Source organism: Prionailurus bengalensis, chromosome C2 (assembly GCF_016509475.1).
Source record: "Prionailurus bengalensis isolate Pbe53 chromosome C2, Fcat_Pben_1.1_paternal_pri, whole genome shotgun sequence".
In the NCBI taxonomy this organism is placed as follows: Eukaryota; Metazoa; Chordata; class Mammalia; order Carnivora; family Felidae; genus Prionailurus; species Prionailurus bengalensis.
Window position 1 is genome coordinate 131,050,003 of NC_057350.1, and position 12,480 is coordinate 131,062,482.

The window sequence follows — 12,480 nt, forward strand, 5'->3', positions numbered from 1 at the left end:
ACCGTTAGATCTTTTTTTTTTTTTTTTCTGAGAAGCAGGTGCAATTCCGTTGTAATTGGCAATGTTCTCGAAGGTTGAGTTAATGGCACCAGCTGGTGGGCCTGAATTCTAATCCTAGATCTTCCACTTAGCAAATCACAGCACTACTTTGGGCTTTAGTTCTTTTTGAAGTGAGGGAATGGAACTGGATGACGCTCCTGACAATACTGTTCTCCACCATGAATCTGGCTCTGGTCTGTTTTATAATAAACAAATTTTTAAAAAATTTATTCTAAAAGTAGTATTGTGATAAAGGCAGAACTATAGAAACAGTGCTGGCTTCCAGGAAATTCTATCTGCCACTTAATGACTGGGAATTTAAATGCTATATAAACTCCCTGAGAATTAGTTTCCTGATCTGCAATAAGTACTTGCTCCTTTTAATAATTAAATTGCATAATAGTAGGTGAAAGGTCTTAAACACTGTTTACAACACAAGGCTTCTAGGCTGGGAACCTAAGCTGTTTTTTATTACACCTACTTCAACCTCCAGTATCTATTGGGATGTACCTTTTAATTCTATACCACAAAACTCTCTGATCCATCTCCTTTACCACTATTTTTATTTTCACATAAATCACTAAGTCATGGAATACAAATGCCAGTGATAAGTGCCAGAGGCATATGATATTGCATATTGTTGCAGGGAGTATGGCCGGAGTCGCAAAAGATGAGTCCGCAAAGTGCAGTTAAGTGAAGATCCTCATACTCGAGTCGGAATGAGGCCCTGACTCCAGAATGAAGCTTCTTTTTATTAGGATAATTGCGGAAGACTATGTGCATAAAGTCAGCTAAGCAAGTGTGTTCATCAATCTAATGGTTTAGCTTTTCAAGGTTGAATTTGAACTTAATTGGTTTCTATAACACTAGGAAGGGTCAGGTGTGAAGGAGGACCTGACCCTGGACAACGTTAATGGCTCTAGGCAATCCTTACAAGCCATAGCACAGCCAGCTGTGTTCAGCTGTGTACACATGCTAAGGCCTTATACCTTCTCCAGCCCTTCCCTTTTGAAGTCTTTTCCTTTGATACTTCTCTCCTGCATCTCCCACAGCATGTGATACTGACCATGTTTCTTTCTCCAGCTGGGTTCAGCTATATGAGTGTAGGCAAAGAGTTGGACTTAAACTAGAATGGGTGGAGTATGGGGGTGGCAGTTGCCTGGGTGGCTCAGTTGGTTATGCAACTGACTTTTGATTTTGGCTCAGGTCAGTGATCTTCCTGAGAACCAGCCCCACCGGTTTCATGTTTCACGCTTAGCAGGAATTTGCTTGGGATTTTATCTCTCCTCTCTCTCTGCCCCTCCTTCTCCCCACCCACCCTGTGCATTTACGCTCCCTCTCAAAATAAATAAACATTAAGGGGGAGAAAACCAGAATGGGGGAAGCCAAGCAAATAATCTGGAGAGGGGTTTAATAAGTATATTAAAGATGCATTCAAGAGGGTGGTTATGTAATTGACCATCAAATTTAAACGAGTGAAGGAAGGATGTGGGGGAAGAGGAAGCTGAAGGATGCTAAAAGATAGTATGATCAATGAATGGTAGTTCCCAGGATTGAAGGATTGTTGGAATCAAGGTACCAACCAGCAGGAGTGAGTGAAAAGATAATGGTCAGAGATAGAAATGCTTAACGAGGATGGATTATGCAGTGCTTGAATTGGTGTGTAAGGTGTGTCTCCTAGAGTAGGTGACTGAAGTAGTATAAAGGAAAATATCACCGGAGTAGAAGAATTCAAGGAACTGACACAGTCCTGAGTGTTAGAATGAACATCTGAGTAGATTTTGAAATTATTAATGAAGATAGGAGTAGTGTAAATAAGAGCAATAGTGAATCAATAGGCAATGAGGGGGAGTGATTTAAGAGCAGTTGGTTGCAACAAGAAAGGGTAGAGTGCAGTAGTCTCATAACATGAGATTCAAAGCTGGATTGAAGGGTTTAGGCAGGAGGGAGGGCAAAAAGTTTGCAAGTGGCGATGAGTATCAAGAGGGACGTAGACTCCATCTCCAGGCCTACAGGATAGGTGATGTGGGGGAGGGGGGTGGAATCTACTGTGTAATAAGCCTGCAAAGGAAACAGGGGCCTCATGGAACATTCAAGCTTTAGTCACAGCAAGAAGGTGAAGTGTCCATTCAGAGAGTGAAGCTGTTTGTGATTATGCTGAAAGACAGTTCCAGGGGCACAGAGAAAAGATATCAAGAGTTGGGGGAGGGGAGGGTGGGAGAAGAAGACAAAACAGGGCCTGTGCAGAGCCTTATGGGAATTAGAGTATAGTAGGTAAGTGGTGATATGGGAATCTGGGACTTTTGTTGATGACCTAAACAAGGATAAAGAGCATAAGGGGCATCTGCCTAGCTCAGTCAGTAGAGCATGAGACTGTTGATCTCATAATGGTGGGTTAAAACCCCACATTGGGCATAGAGCTTACTTAAAAACAAAAAAACAAAACATGATGAGACCAATCCTGGGGGGTTCATGACAGTAGTGATATAAGTGATGGGAAATAAGAAAAGTGAAGTGTTTGGGACTTCAAAGGGACAGTCTTATACTAAGTGCTCTGGGCTCCAACCCCCCCCCCCCAACAAATGATGCCAATTTAAAAATAACTTTGTTCAGGGTGCCTGGATGGCTCAGCTAGTTAAGTGTCCAACTCTTGATTTTGGCTCAGGTCATGATCTCATTGTTGTGAGATCAAGCCCCATGTCATTTTTCCATGCTGGGCATGGAGCCTGCTTAAGATTCTCTTTCTTCCTCTCCCACCCTCTCTCTCTCTCAAAAACAAACAAACAAACAAACAAAAAAACAAAGAAACTGTGTTCTCTAAAATGAATAGCACTTTCCATTTATTTCTCATATGAATAGAATGAACCTGTATTCTCTTCCCCTGTGTGTATTCAAGTATTCAAAATGTCTAGTAATAGCTCAAATATGATTTTTAAAAACTGTCACTGATCTCTCTACAAATTAGGATCTTTCAGACTTCATAACTCTATGGAATGTGTTATGTTGTTTTGGTCAGCTTGGTCTATTTCTGCATTCATGGTTCCACAACAGGCATCTTCTGTTTGACTTCATCTTTGATTCTGCTTTGAAGTGTCTCATCTTCCACCATGGCCTTACTGTTGAAAATATAGGATCAGAGCATGTCCTTAGGGGATATTTTGGCTCTCTGCTTCTAATCTCTAGCTTTGTACTTCTAAGCCTCTTGTACTGGATACTCAATGTTTTCCATGCCCGAACACCATGACAGTGGTCTTTTAATCTTTAATTTTCTTGATCTCTTGTCTAGAGCAAATACATTTAAAATGCTGTTAGCATCAACATCAATAGTTACTTTAGGGGCACCTGGGTGGCTTAGTTGATTTGAATGTCTGACTTCAGCTCAGGTCATGATCTCATGGCTTGTGGGTTTGAGCCCCGCATTGGGCTCTGTGCTGACAGCTCAGAGCCTGGAGCCTGCTTCAGAGTCTGTGTCGCCCTCTCTCTCTGCCCCTCCCCTGCTCATGCTGTGTCTTTCTCAAAAATAATCATTTAAAAAATTAATGAAAAAAAAGTTCAATTGTACAACTCTAAAGTGTGCAGGAGGGATGTTTATTAGTTCGAATTTTCCAAACTACTTGTTATCCTGTATCATTGCTCAATTTCATGAATCTGAATGAACACACTAAACTGATTGTCAGAGTAGATAGTGAAGGTCAAAGTCCATTTGGTATGATCTGTGGTATTGCACGTAATCAGAACAGTCATTACTCCACCAGTGGTTTCAATACCAAAGGAGATGGAATGATATCAAAGAGCAGTGAATTTTGAATAGTTTCAGATTCATCCCTGGACAAGAGACAAGATGGCTGCCTACATAGCTGCAAACATAAGTAACACCCTTGTCAGGACTGATGCTTTTTTCTAATTTCTTGCTTTCAAAAGAAAATTCCTATAGATATTTCTAAGTTTCTGAAGCTTGGAGATGCAGCTGAAACCACCCAGTAGGATGACCTTGTGGGCCTGAGACTTATCTAGCAAGATGTGAAGAAAGGCTTAAAGAACCTTTTCTCCTTCTCTACGGACAAATTAAGTTAACTTTCTAGCTTTGTTACTCTAGTAACTCCTTAAAGGTGGCATGTCAGCTGTGTTTCTAGGCAACATTACTTCCGGTAAAAATAATATGTAATTGATAAACTGTAATCTAAACTAGAAGTCCTGGAAATGAACTCTAAGTATCTGGTGGGGTACTTTGGGCTTCCCTAAGTGTAGCAAGTTCTTGTACCTGCTCATGTCCCTTGCCAGGAAGCTGGGAGCTGTGTCCAGAAGAATGTTACTAGAGACAATAGCTCCTGTGGAACATGAGGCTTCTAAGCCAGGGTGGAACCTATGTGGTCCCATTTCTTAGAACCTGAGCCATCACCAAAGGGACACAGGGGTCACAGAGTAGATCCTAGAATGCTGCATGGATTACTGTGATGTCCCTGCTGTAGAAGTTCATCTGATGTTGCCCTGCTGCAAAACTGTATTTCCTGACTTCATATGCTTCCTCTTCTTCTTCTTTTTTTTAAGTTTATTTATTTATTTTGAGGGGGAAAGAGGGACAGAGAGAGAGGGAGAGAGAATCCCAAGCAAGCTCTGTGCCGTCAGCATTGAGCCCTTATGCAGGGCTCAAGCTCACAAACCATGTGATCATGACCTGAGCTAATATCAAGAGTCAGCCACTTAACTGACAGCCACCCAGACACCCCTGACTTTGTATGTTTCCAAGTGAACTAGTGCAGAGGGTAGTCAATTAGGTTTTGTGAGACTGATTGTCTAATCAAAGTCTTCTCCAGCCGAGTGAATTTCCCTAACTGCATACTTAAATACGAAGATTCCATCTTTGTTAACTAAGATTTGGCAAATCAAAAATACCACCTCTTTGCTTATAGCAACACATTTCTTTCAGCACCAAATATCTTGTCCAACTCCTAAACAATAGCTATGGCTATTGGCTTATTGATGATTCTTATCATATTGGTACCATCAGTGGTTTCTGGATTATATGGCAACCTGATGTTTAGAGTGATTAAACTTAGCCATTACTATGTGCACAGTGTTGGTGATGATCTTCCCAAGGTGGGCTTCTGCATTTTTGGGGGTTCTTTTTAGGAACCATGGTATATATGTACACAGAGGAGAAGATTTTAATTTGGTGAGATTTTAACAGAAATATGTATTTTTTAATTTATTTTTCTGTTGAAGTATAGTGTCACTGGGATTTTTTTGAGACAAAATTTATCTTACATAACATTTAAAATTTGAACTATTTTTAAATATACAACTTAGTGGGTTTTAGTATATTCACAATGTTTTGTCACCAGCACCTCTATTTCCAGAACATTTCCATCAACCTAGAAAGAAATCCTTACCTACCAATTCTGCCCTCCTCCCATCCCTTAGCAGCCACTAATCCACTTTCTGTCCCTATGGATTTACATACTCTGGACATTTCAAAGAAGTGGAATCATACAATACATGGTCTTTTGTAACTGGCTTTTTTTCACTTAGCGTCATGTTTTCAAAGCCCATTCTTGTTGCAGCATGTATCAGAACTTTATTCCTTCTATGGCTAACAGTCCATTATATGGCTGTGTTACATTTTGTTTATACATCTGTCTATTAATGGACATTTGGGTTATTTCCATTTTGGGGCTGTTGTGAATAGTGCTGCTATGAACATTCACGGACAAGGTTTTATACAAATGTGTTTTTGGTTCCCTTAGATCTATACCTAGGAGTGGAATTGCTGGGTCATATGGTAACTCTATCTTCAATAAAAAGCTTTTTGTTTTTTCTTTATATTTCACTTACGTCATTTACTATCTTGAAAGGCTGGTACTTCATATATGATTGCATCATCAAAAAATGCATCAATCAGACTTTTGACATTAAAAAAAAATGTTGTAAGTTTCATTGCAACTTGACTCTTTGTAGCATCACAAATAAATTTTCCCATGTCCCAATACTCAACATAGCTTGAGGTGATCCCATTCTTGACCACTGGCAATGATCTCTATTTTTCCATGTTAAAAGGCACCCACACAGGTTTAGATGGTGCCAAAATCAGTGTTCTTAGATATGATTCCTGGGAAGGATGGGTCTGGCTTGTAGAAGAAAGATGTAGACAATGGAGCTGCTACTGCATTCAATCTGGACTAGTTTTGTCCTTTGCAGATAGAAGCTAAAGGCCTAGGGAGAAACTTCAAAGATTTTTTTTTCACTTCCTATTACCTGTTACCTCAGAGACTGATTCTTTTAATTATTTAAGGCCTCTCTTTCATGCTTTTGGAATCTTCAAAAGCTGCTATATTGTGAATGAAGGTGTAAATTGAATAGTTTTGATATCTGGAGGATATTTTTAGTCCATGTGAGAATTTTTGCTCTCCTTGCAGGGAAAGCCAATGCCCTGGTATCTATGCGTTCCTTGGGGCACTGTTGTATCTCCCTGGCCCAGATGTTCACCCTGGTCCAGACACCTCTCTCTTACCAGAATTCCCATTGTGGAGAGCTATACTTAGGTGCTAGCCTTGGTGAAGCATCTGGGGGTTATATCTGTAACAGCAGATGAGGGGCCACTTACCCACCTATTCCAGCATCCTTTAATTAATTTTCTGACTGATCACATACAATCTCTTTTCCCAGCCTTCATTTACTTAGATCTAGGCATTATTCTAGGGGTACTACTGATAAAATTCATGATTTACAGGCAGGGAGTGAGGTCCTCTCTTCTACCTATGTGGATTACAGATTTTCCAGCTGCCACTGTGTTATCATCTGCTTTATATCATCCAAAAACTAGTGTTTTGAGCTGCTGGTAGCACCTCTGTTGATTTCCCAGCACTGAAATTTATTTATTTTCATTTTGTGCTTCTTTTGACATCTTGGTAGCATTTGGGGAAGGAAAATATATCTTTGTAATAGGCCTTTTCTCTACTCTTACCCAGATCAGGACAGTCCAATCCAACCTTTTATCTCCAGAAGGGCTATCAAGCATATGTACTCAGAAAAAAAACCATCTGGATCACTTCTTCCTAAAGCACATAAGGTATGGTGTACAAATGCAATAATTCTTTTTTAAGTTTACTTATTTTAGAAAGAGAGCAGGGGAGAGGCAGAGGGAGAGGGAGAGAGAGAATCCCAAGCAGGTTCCTTGCTGATGGCATGGAACCAACTCAGGGCTCAAACTCATGAAATGTGCGATCATGACCTGAGCCAAAATCAAGAATCAGACATTCAACTGCCACCCAGGAACCCCCCCTTTTTTTTAGAGTACATGAGCAGGGGAGAGGAGCGGGAATCGGGGGAGAGAGGGAGAGAGAGAGAGAGGGAGAGAGAGAAAGAGAGAATCCCAAGCAGGCTCCACACTTGGTGTGGAGTCCAACACCGGGTTTGATCCCGTGACCCTGGGATCATGACCTAAGCCGAAATCAGGGGTTGGACACTCAACCAACTGAGCCATGCAGGCACCTCTACAAATGCAAGAATTCTTTGTTGACAAATAAATGCTTTTTATGCACACATACAAAAAAACATTTTAAATTGCTTTTTTTATTTTTTAAAATGTTTATTTTTGAGAGAAAGTACTCACAAGCGGGGGAAGGGCAGAGAGAGAGGGAAAAAGAGAATCCAAAGCAAGGCCCAAGCTGTCAGCACAGAGCCCAGTGTGGGCTTCAAACTCATGAACTGTGAGATCGTGACCTGAGGCGAAGTCTGACATTTAACCCAACAAGTTACCCAGGCGCCCCTAAATTGCTTTAAAAGTCATCTCATGTTATTAAATAATAATGTATTATATTTATCAGATGAAAATTTCACTTGAATTGTATCCCTTTTTGTTTTTAAAAAGGACTTGAGGAGGGGTACCTGGGTGGTTCAGTTGGCTAAGCATTGGACTTCAGCTCAGGTCATCATTCCAGCACCAGGGTGCTTACAAACACTTCTGTCACAGCCTATGGCTCTGCTGGCTTCTCTCACCTTGGTCATTGTTTAATCATGTCCCTGCTCTAGTTAATCTTTATCAACTGCTGCTTTATTACAGCTGTCAAAGTGAGCTGCGTGGTTTCTCCTCCTTAGAAGTCATCAGTCACCACTGAGTCTGGGGCCAGATGAGTCAGCATCACAGCTCTGCTGTGAGCCATGTCCTGAGGTCCTGAGTGATAGGCTCATATATCTGTCCTGGTTGAGGAGACCCTTTTATCATATTTGGGTTCCTGTTTCAGTGTTAGCTTACGTGTCTTTGTCTCCTTTCCCCATGGTTATCTTGAACTCCATGGCAGCCTTGGATACCAGGAAGGATTCCCATCCTCTGCTTTAGAAACAAATACCTCTTTAGATCTCCAGAAAAGCTAGTGCTTTTCCCTTCTACCAACACTCACTGGCCTCCCCCAGCACCATGTAGCTGACTGTGCTCAGAGCCTTAGAATAGAGACTTGCCTGAGCCCCCTTGAGAGACAGAAAAAGAGAGAAAGAGTAAACGAGAGCGAGCCAGTGAGCCGTGAATTGCTGAGAACATCTCTTTGTGAAATATTATGAAATTTGTGAAATATTGTGGTCAGGAACTGTTGCCTTCATATAAGCAGAGCCAGGATGAAGCCCCATTCATGTGCTATCCTTTAGCCTAATTAAATTTCTTTCTTTCTTTCTTTTTTTTTTTTTTTTTTTAGTGCTGGCCTAATTTATAATTGTAATAATTGCTATGACTACATGACTACTTTTAAGGAAAATATTACCCCCCAGGTCATTTGTTGATACTGTTTTAAAATTGATTTGTAGGGGTGCCTGGGTGGCTCAGTTGGTTAAGCATCCGACTTTGGCTCAGGTCATGATTTCACGGTCTGTAAGTTCAAGCCCCATGTCAGGCTCTGGGCTAACAGCTCAGAGCCTGGAGCCTGCTTCGGATTCTATGTCTCCCTCTCTCTCTGCCTCTCCCCTACTCGTACTCTGTCTGTTTCTCTCTCTGTCTGTCTGTCTGTCTCTCTCTCTCTCTGTCCCTCTCAAAAATAAATAATAAACATTAAAAATTAAAAAAAATTTTTTTACATATTTATTTTTGAGAGAGAGAGAGAGACAGACAGACAGACAGACATACAGACATAGTGCAAACAGGAGAGGGGCAGAGAGAAAGGGAGACACAGAATCTGAAGCAAGCTCCAGGCTCTGAGCTGTCAGCAGAGCCCAATGCAGGGCTTAAATCCACGAAATGTGAGATCATGACCCAAACTGACGAAGGCACTGACTGAGCCACCCAGGCAGCCTAATATTTAAAAAATTTTTAAATAAAATTGATTTCTAGCATTAATGTAAGGTCACAAATCGTTATTAAATTTCTGTGTTTCTAGGGTACCTGCCTGGCTCAGTTGGAAGAGCACATGACTCTTTATCTTAGGGTCAGGAGTTCAAGCCCCACACTGGGTGTAAAGATTACTTAAAAAAAAATTAACTAAAACTTAAATTGGGGCACCTGGGTGGCTCAGTCAGTTGAACCTCTGACTTCAGCTCAGGTCATGATCTTGCAGTTCGTGGGTTTAAGCCCCACATTAGGCTCTGTGCTGACAGCTCAGAGCCTGGAGCCTACTTTGGATTCTGTGTCTCCCTCTCTATCTCTCTCAGCCCCTCCCCTGCTCATACTCTGTCTTTCTCTCTCAAAAATAAGCATCAAAAAAAATTTTTTTAACTTAAATTTCTGTGTTTCTGATTTTTAATAATCCATCATCCTATTTAGATTGATAGAGAATTTAAAGTCCAGAAAGCTTTGTTTTCAATTGGATTCCCCGTTCCCAAGCCTTTATTGTACTGCAGTGATGCTTCTATCATTGGAACAGAATTTTACATGATGGAACATGTGCAGGTAAATTAACACTTAATCTTTATTGTTGCTTTTATTTTTAATCGTGAAAATTAGATGTTAATAAATAATAGTTTATTAGTTAACATTTTAGGTAATTTGCTTTGCAAGGGCTTAAACTTTCATTTGAATTTGAGCACAGGCAGTGTAGGAGGGATGAAATAGACTAGGAACAAATTTAGTAATTAGCAGGTGTTGACTTATTCTCAAATTTTCCTCTAGATGGCAATAAAGAGCTATATGTAGTGGCAATAACCAAACCCTCCAGATGGTGGACAGAAAAATACTACTCCATAGAGAATATCAATCCCTTAAGAACAATAAATTCAAAGTGTTTAAAAAAAATTATTTTGTAAACTGTAACTTGAGAGTATTTTTGTCCATTAAGTTCATTTTGGAATATCGTTGTATATTCCCTTTGGCATACATAATCTATTAAACATGTTTCCTAAGTGAATGTTTTTCTAGCATATTCTACAAAGAATTGTTTTTGTTGGAAAACTGTTATCCTGATTTTTGTGGACAATGGGGGATTATGACACTGCAAGTAATTGGAGTGAAAAAATGTATTTTGTTTTAAATTATCTATTGTAATTGTTTCTATAGGGTCGAATCTTTCGTGATTTTACAATTCCTGGAGTTAGCCCAGCAGAACGCTCAGCCATATATGTGGCCATGATAGAAACCTTGGCTCGGTTACATTCCTTGAATGTACAGTCGTTGCAGCTGGAAGGATATGGTAGAGGTGCTGGGTACTGCAAAAGACAGGTAATGCGTCCACATGAAGAGCTCCTTTTCTCAAGTTCTTGGAAATAATATCCTTGATTAGTCAAAATAAAAACCCATTATACTTTCCCGAAACTTGGGTATAACTTTTAATATCAACCTTTCTATTGGCTTTTTGTTAGCAGAAAATAATTTTATATTTTTAGATCAGGTTTGTTCAGCCTAAGCTTCTGTAACTAACAACATGTACGTGGATGCAAATTTAAAGCTTTTCTGCCTCTTCACTTAATTTATCAATATGTTTTCTATACAGTTTTCCTTTTGAAGTTAACATTTATTAAGCATGATTGTGTGTGTTTAATACTTCCTGAGTACACTGTTATATATCAAGAAAATAGAAATAAGTTCTTCCCCTAAAGGAACGTTTTTTTTGAGAGACCTATACATGAATCTCATTTATGTGAAACTTGAAAATAGAATAAAGGAGTATATAATCTAGTAGTAAACTGTTTGGTACCCATCATGAGAGCTGTTCTATTTAGAGGGTGCATATCAGTGTGCCCTTACTTGGGTGGGGAAAGCTTTGTGGGAGAGATCTGTCTTGCACTGTGTATTTAAGTAAAGAGAAAATCTAGAGTGATAGGGAAGAGATGGTGAGCATTTCAAACCAAAGAGACAGCAAGATCAGATATGTATGGGACTATTTGCCTATGTCTGTCTGTCTGTCTGTCTTTTTGAGGGGGGCTAAGGGAAGAGAGAAGGGAGTAAGATTTAGAGAGTACTCACACTATGCCAGGCCCCATGGTAGGTAGGTTGCTGACCTACTCTTTTAAAATCTTCGTAATAACCCTAAGACATAGGTATTATTACCCTCATTTTGCACATGAGGAATCTAAGGCTACTGCGTATCAAATAATACGTGAATAAGTGGCTTAGGCATAATTTATACTTGAGTCTGTATGATTCCACAGATGAAGGTCTTTACTGCACTAAGTTGACCAGAGATACCTTGGGCAATGGGGAGAGAACTATGAGCTGATGAATAATATGGTTTCAATTGATGGAGGACTTTGAGTATAATTTGATTTGTTTGTATTTGATTCTAAGAACAATAAAAAGTCTTTGCACTCCTTATACCTGAAATATATTTAGAAGATTCTGTAGGTAATAAGAAAAAGTATTAAAATGAAAAGTAAAAATCTCCCTTCTTCTCCCAGCCCCCATATTTCCTTTTTCAGAGATTACTTGTTTCTTGTGACCCTTCCAGAAATCTGCTATACCTTTTTATTTGTGTATATATGTGTTTGTGTACATTCTTTTATTCTTTCACAAAATAGTTGCAGAATAGAGGCTAGAACACACATTTCTTGATCCCTGTGCCAGTATTTTTTTTCCTGATAAAAATCTAAGTTAGTAAAAGGGAACTAGATGGAAGAGAGATTTAAATGTTTTAGGTTCATGTGAACGTCACTTAGAGGGATTTGTCTGGAGCATTGAGGAATAAAACCAAATTTGATATGATTGAATTTTGTTTAAATTTAGAACCTAAGTTCTATGTTCAACTTTACAATTTTTCTTATTTATATATCTTTAGGTATCAACCTGGATAGAGCAATATAAAGCTGCAGCTCATCAGGACATCCTTGCCATGAACCAGCTATTTCACTGGCTAATGAAAAACTTGCCAGATAATGACAATGAAGAAAATTTGATTCATGGAGACTACAAACTAGATAACATAGTTTTCCACCCTACAGAGGTATTTAAGCTGTATTTATAATAAATTAATTAGGTCTTAGCACTTTTGACTTGGGACACAAGTACTAGCTAAATATTCCCCTCAGGGCTCC

The 12,480-nt window shown here is 39.5% G+C and overlaps 1 protein-coding gene across 1 annotated transcript in view; it reads left to right on the forward strand.

The window, feature by feature from the left end:
* Positions 1–12,480, forward strand: part of ACAD11 (acyl-CoA dehydrogenase family member 11) — an 88,112-nt gene that overhangs the window by 687 nt on the left and 74,945 nt on the right. The window contains 5 exon segments of the mRNA XM_043595393.1: positions 7,005–7,065; positions 7,067–7,105; positions 9,782–9,907; positions 10,511–10,672; positions 12,225–12,389. Of these exon segments, the coding sequence (XP_043451328.1) occupies positions 7,005–7,065; positions 7,067–7,105; positions 9,782–9,907; positions 10,511–10,672; positions 12,225–12,389 (553 nt within the window).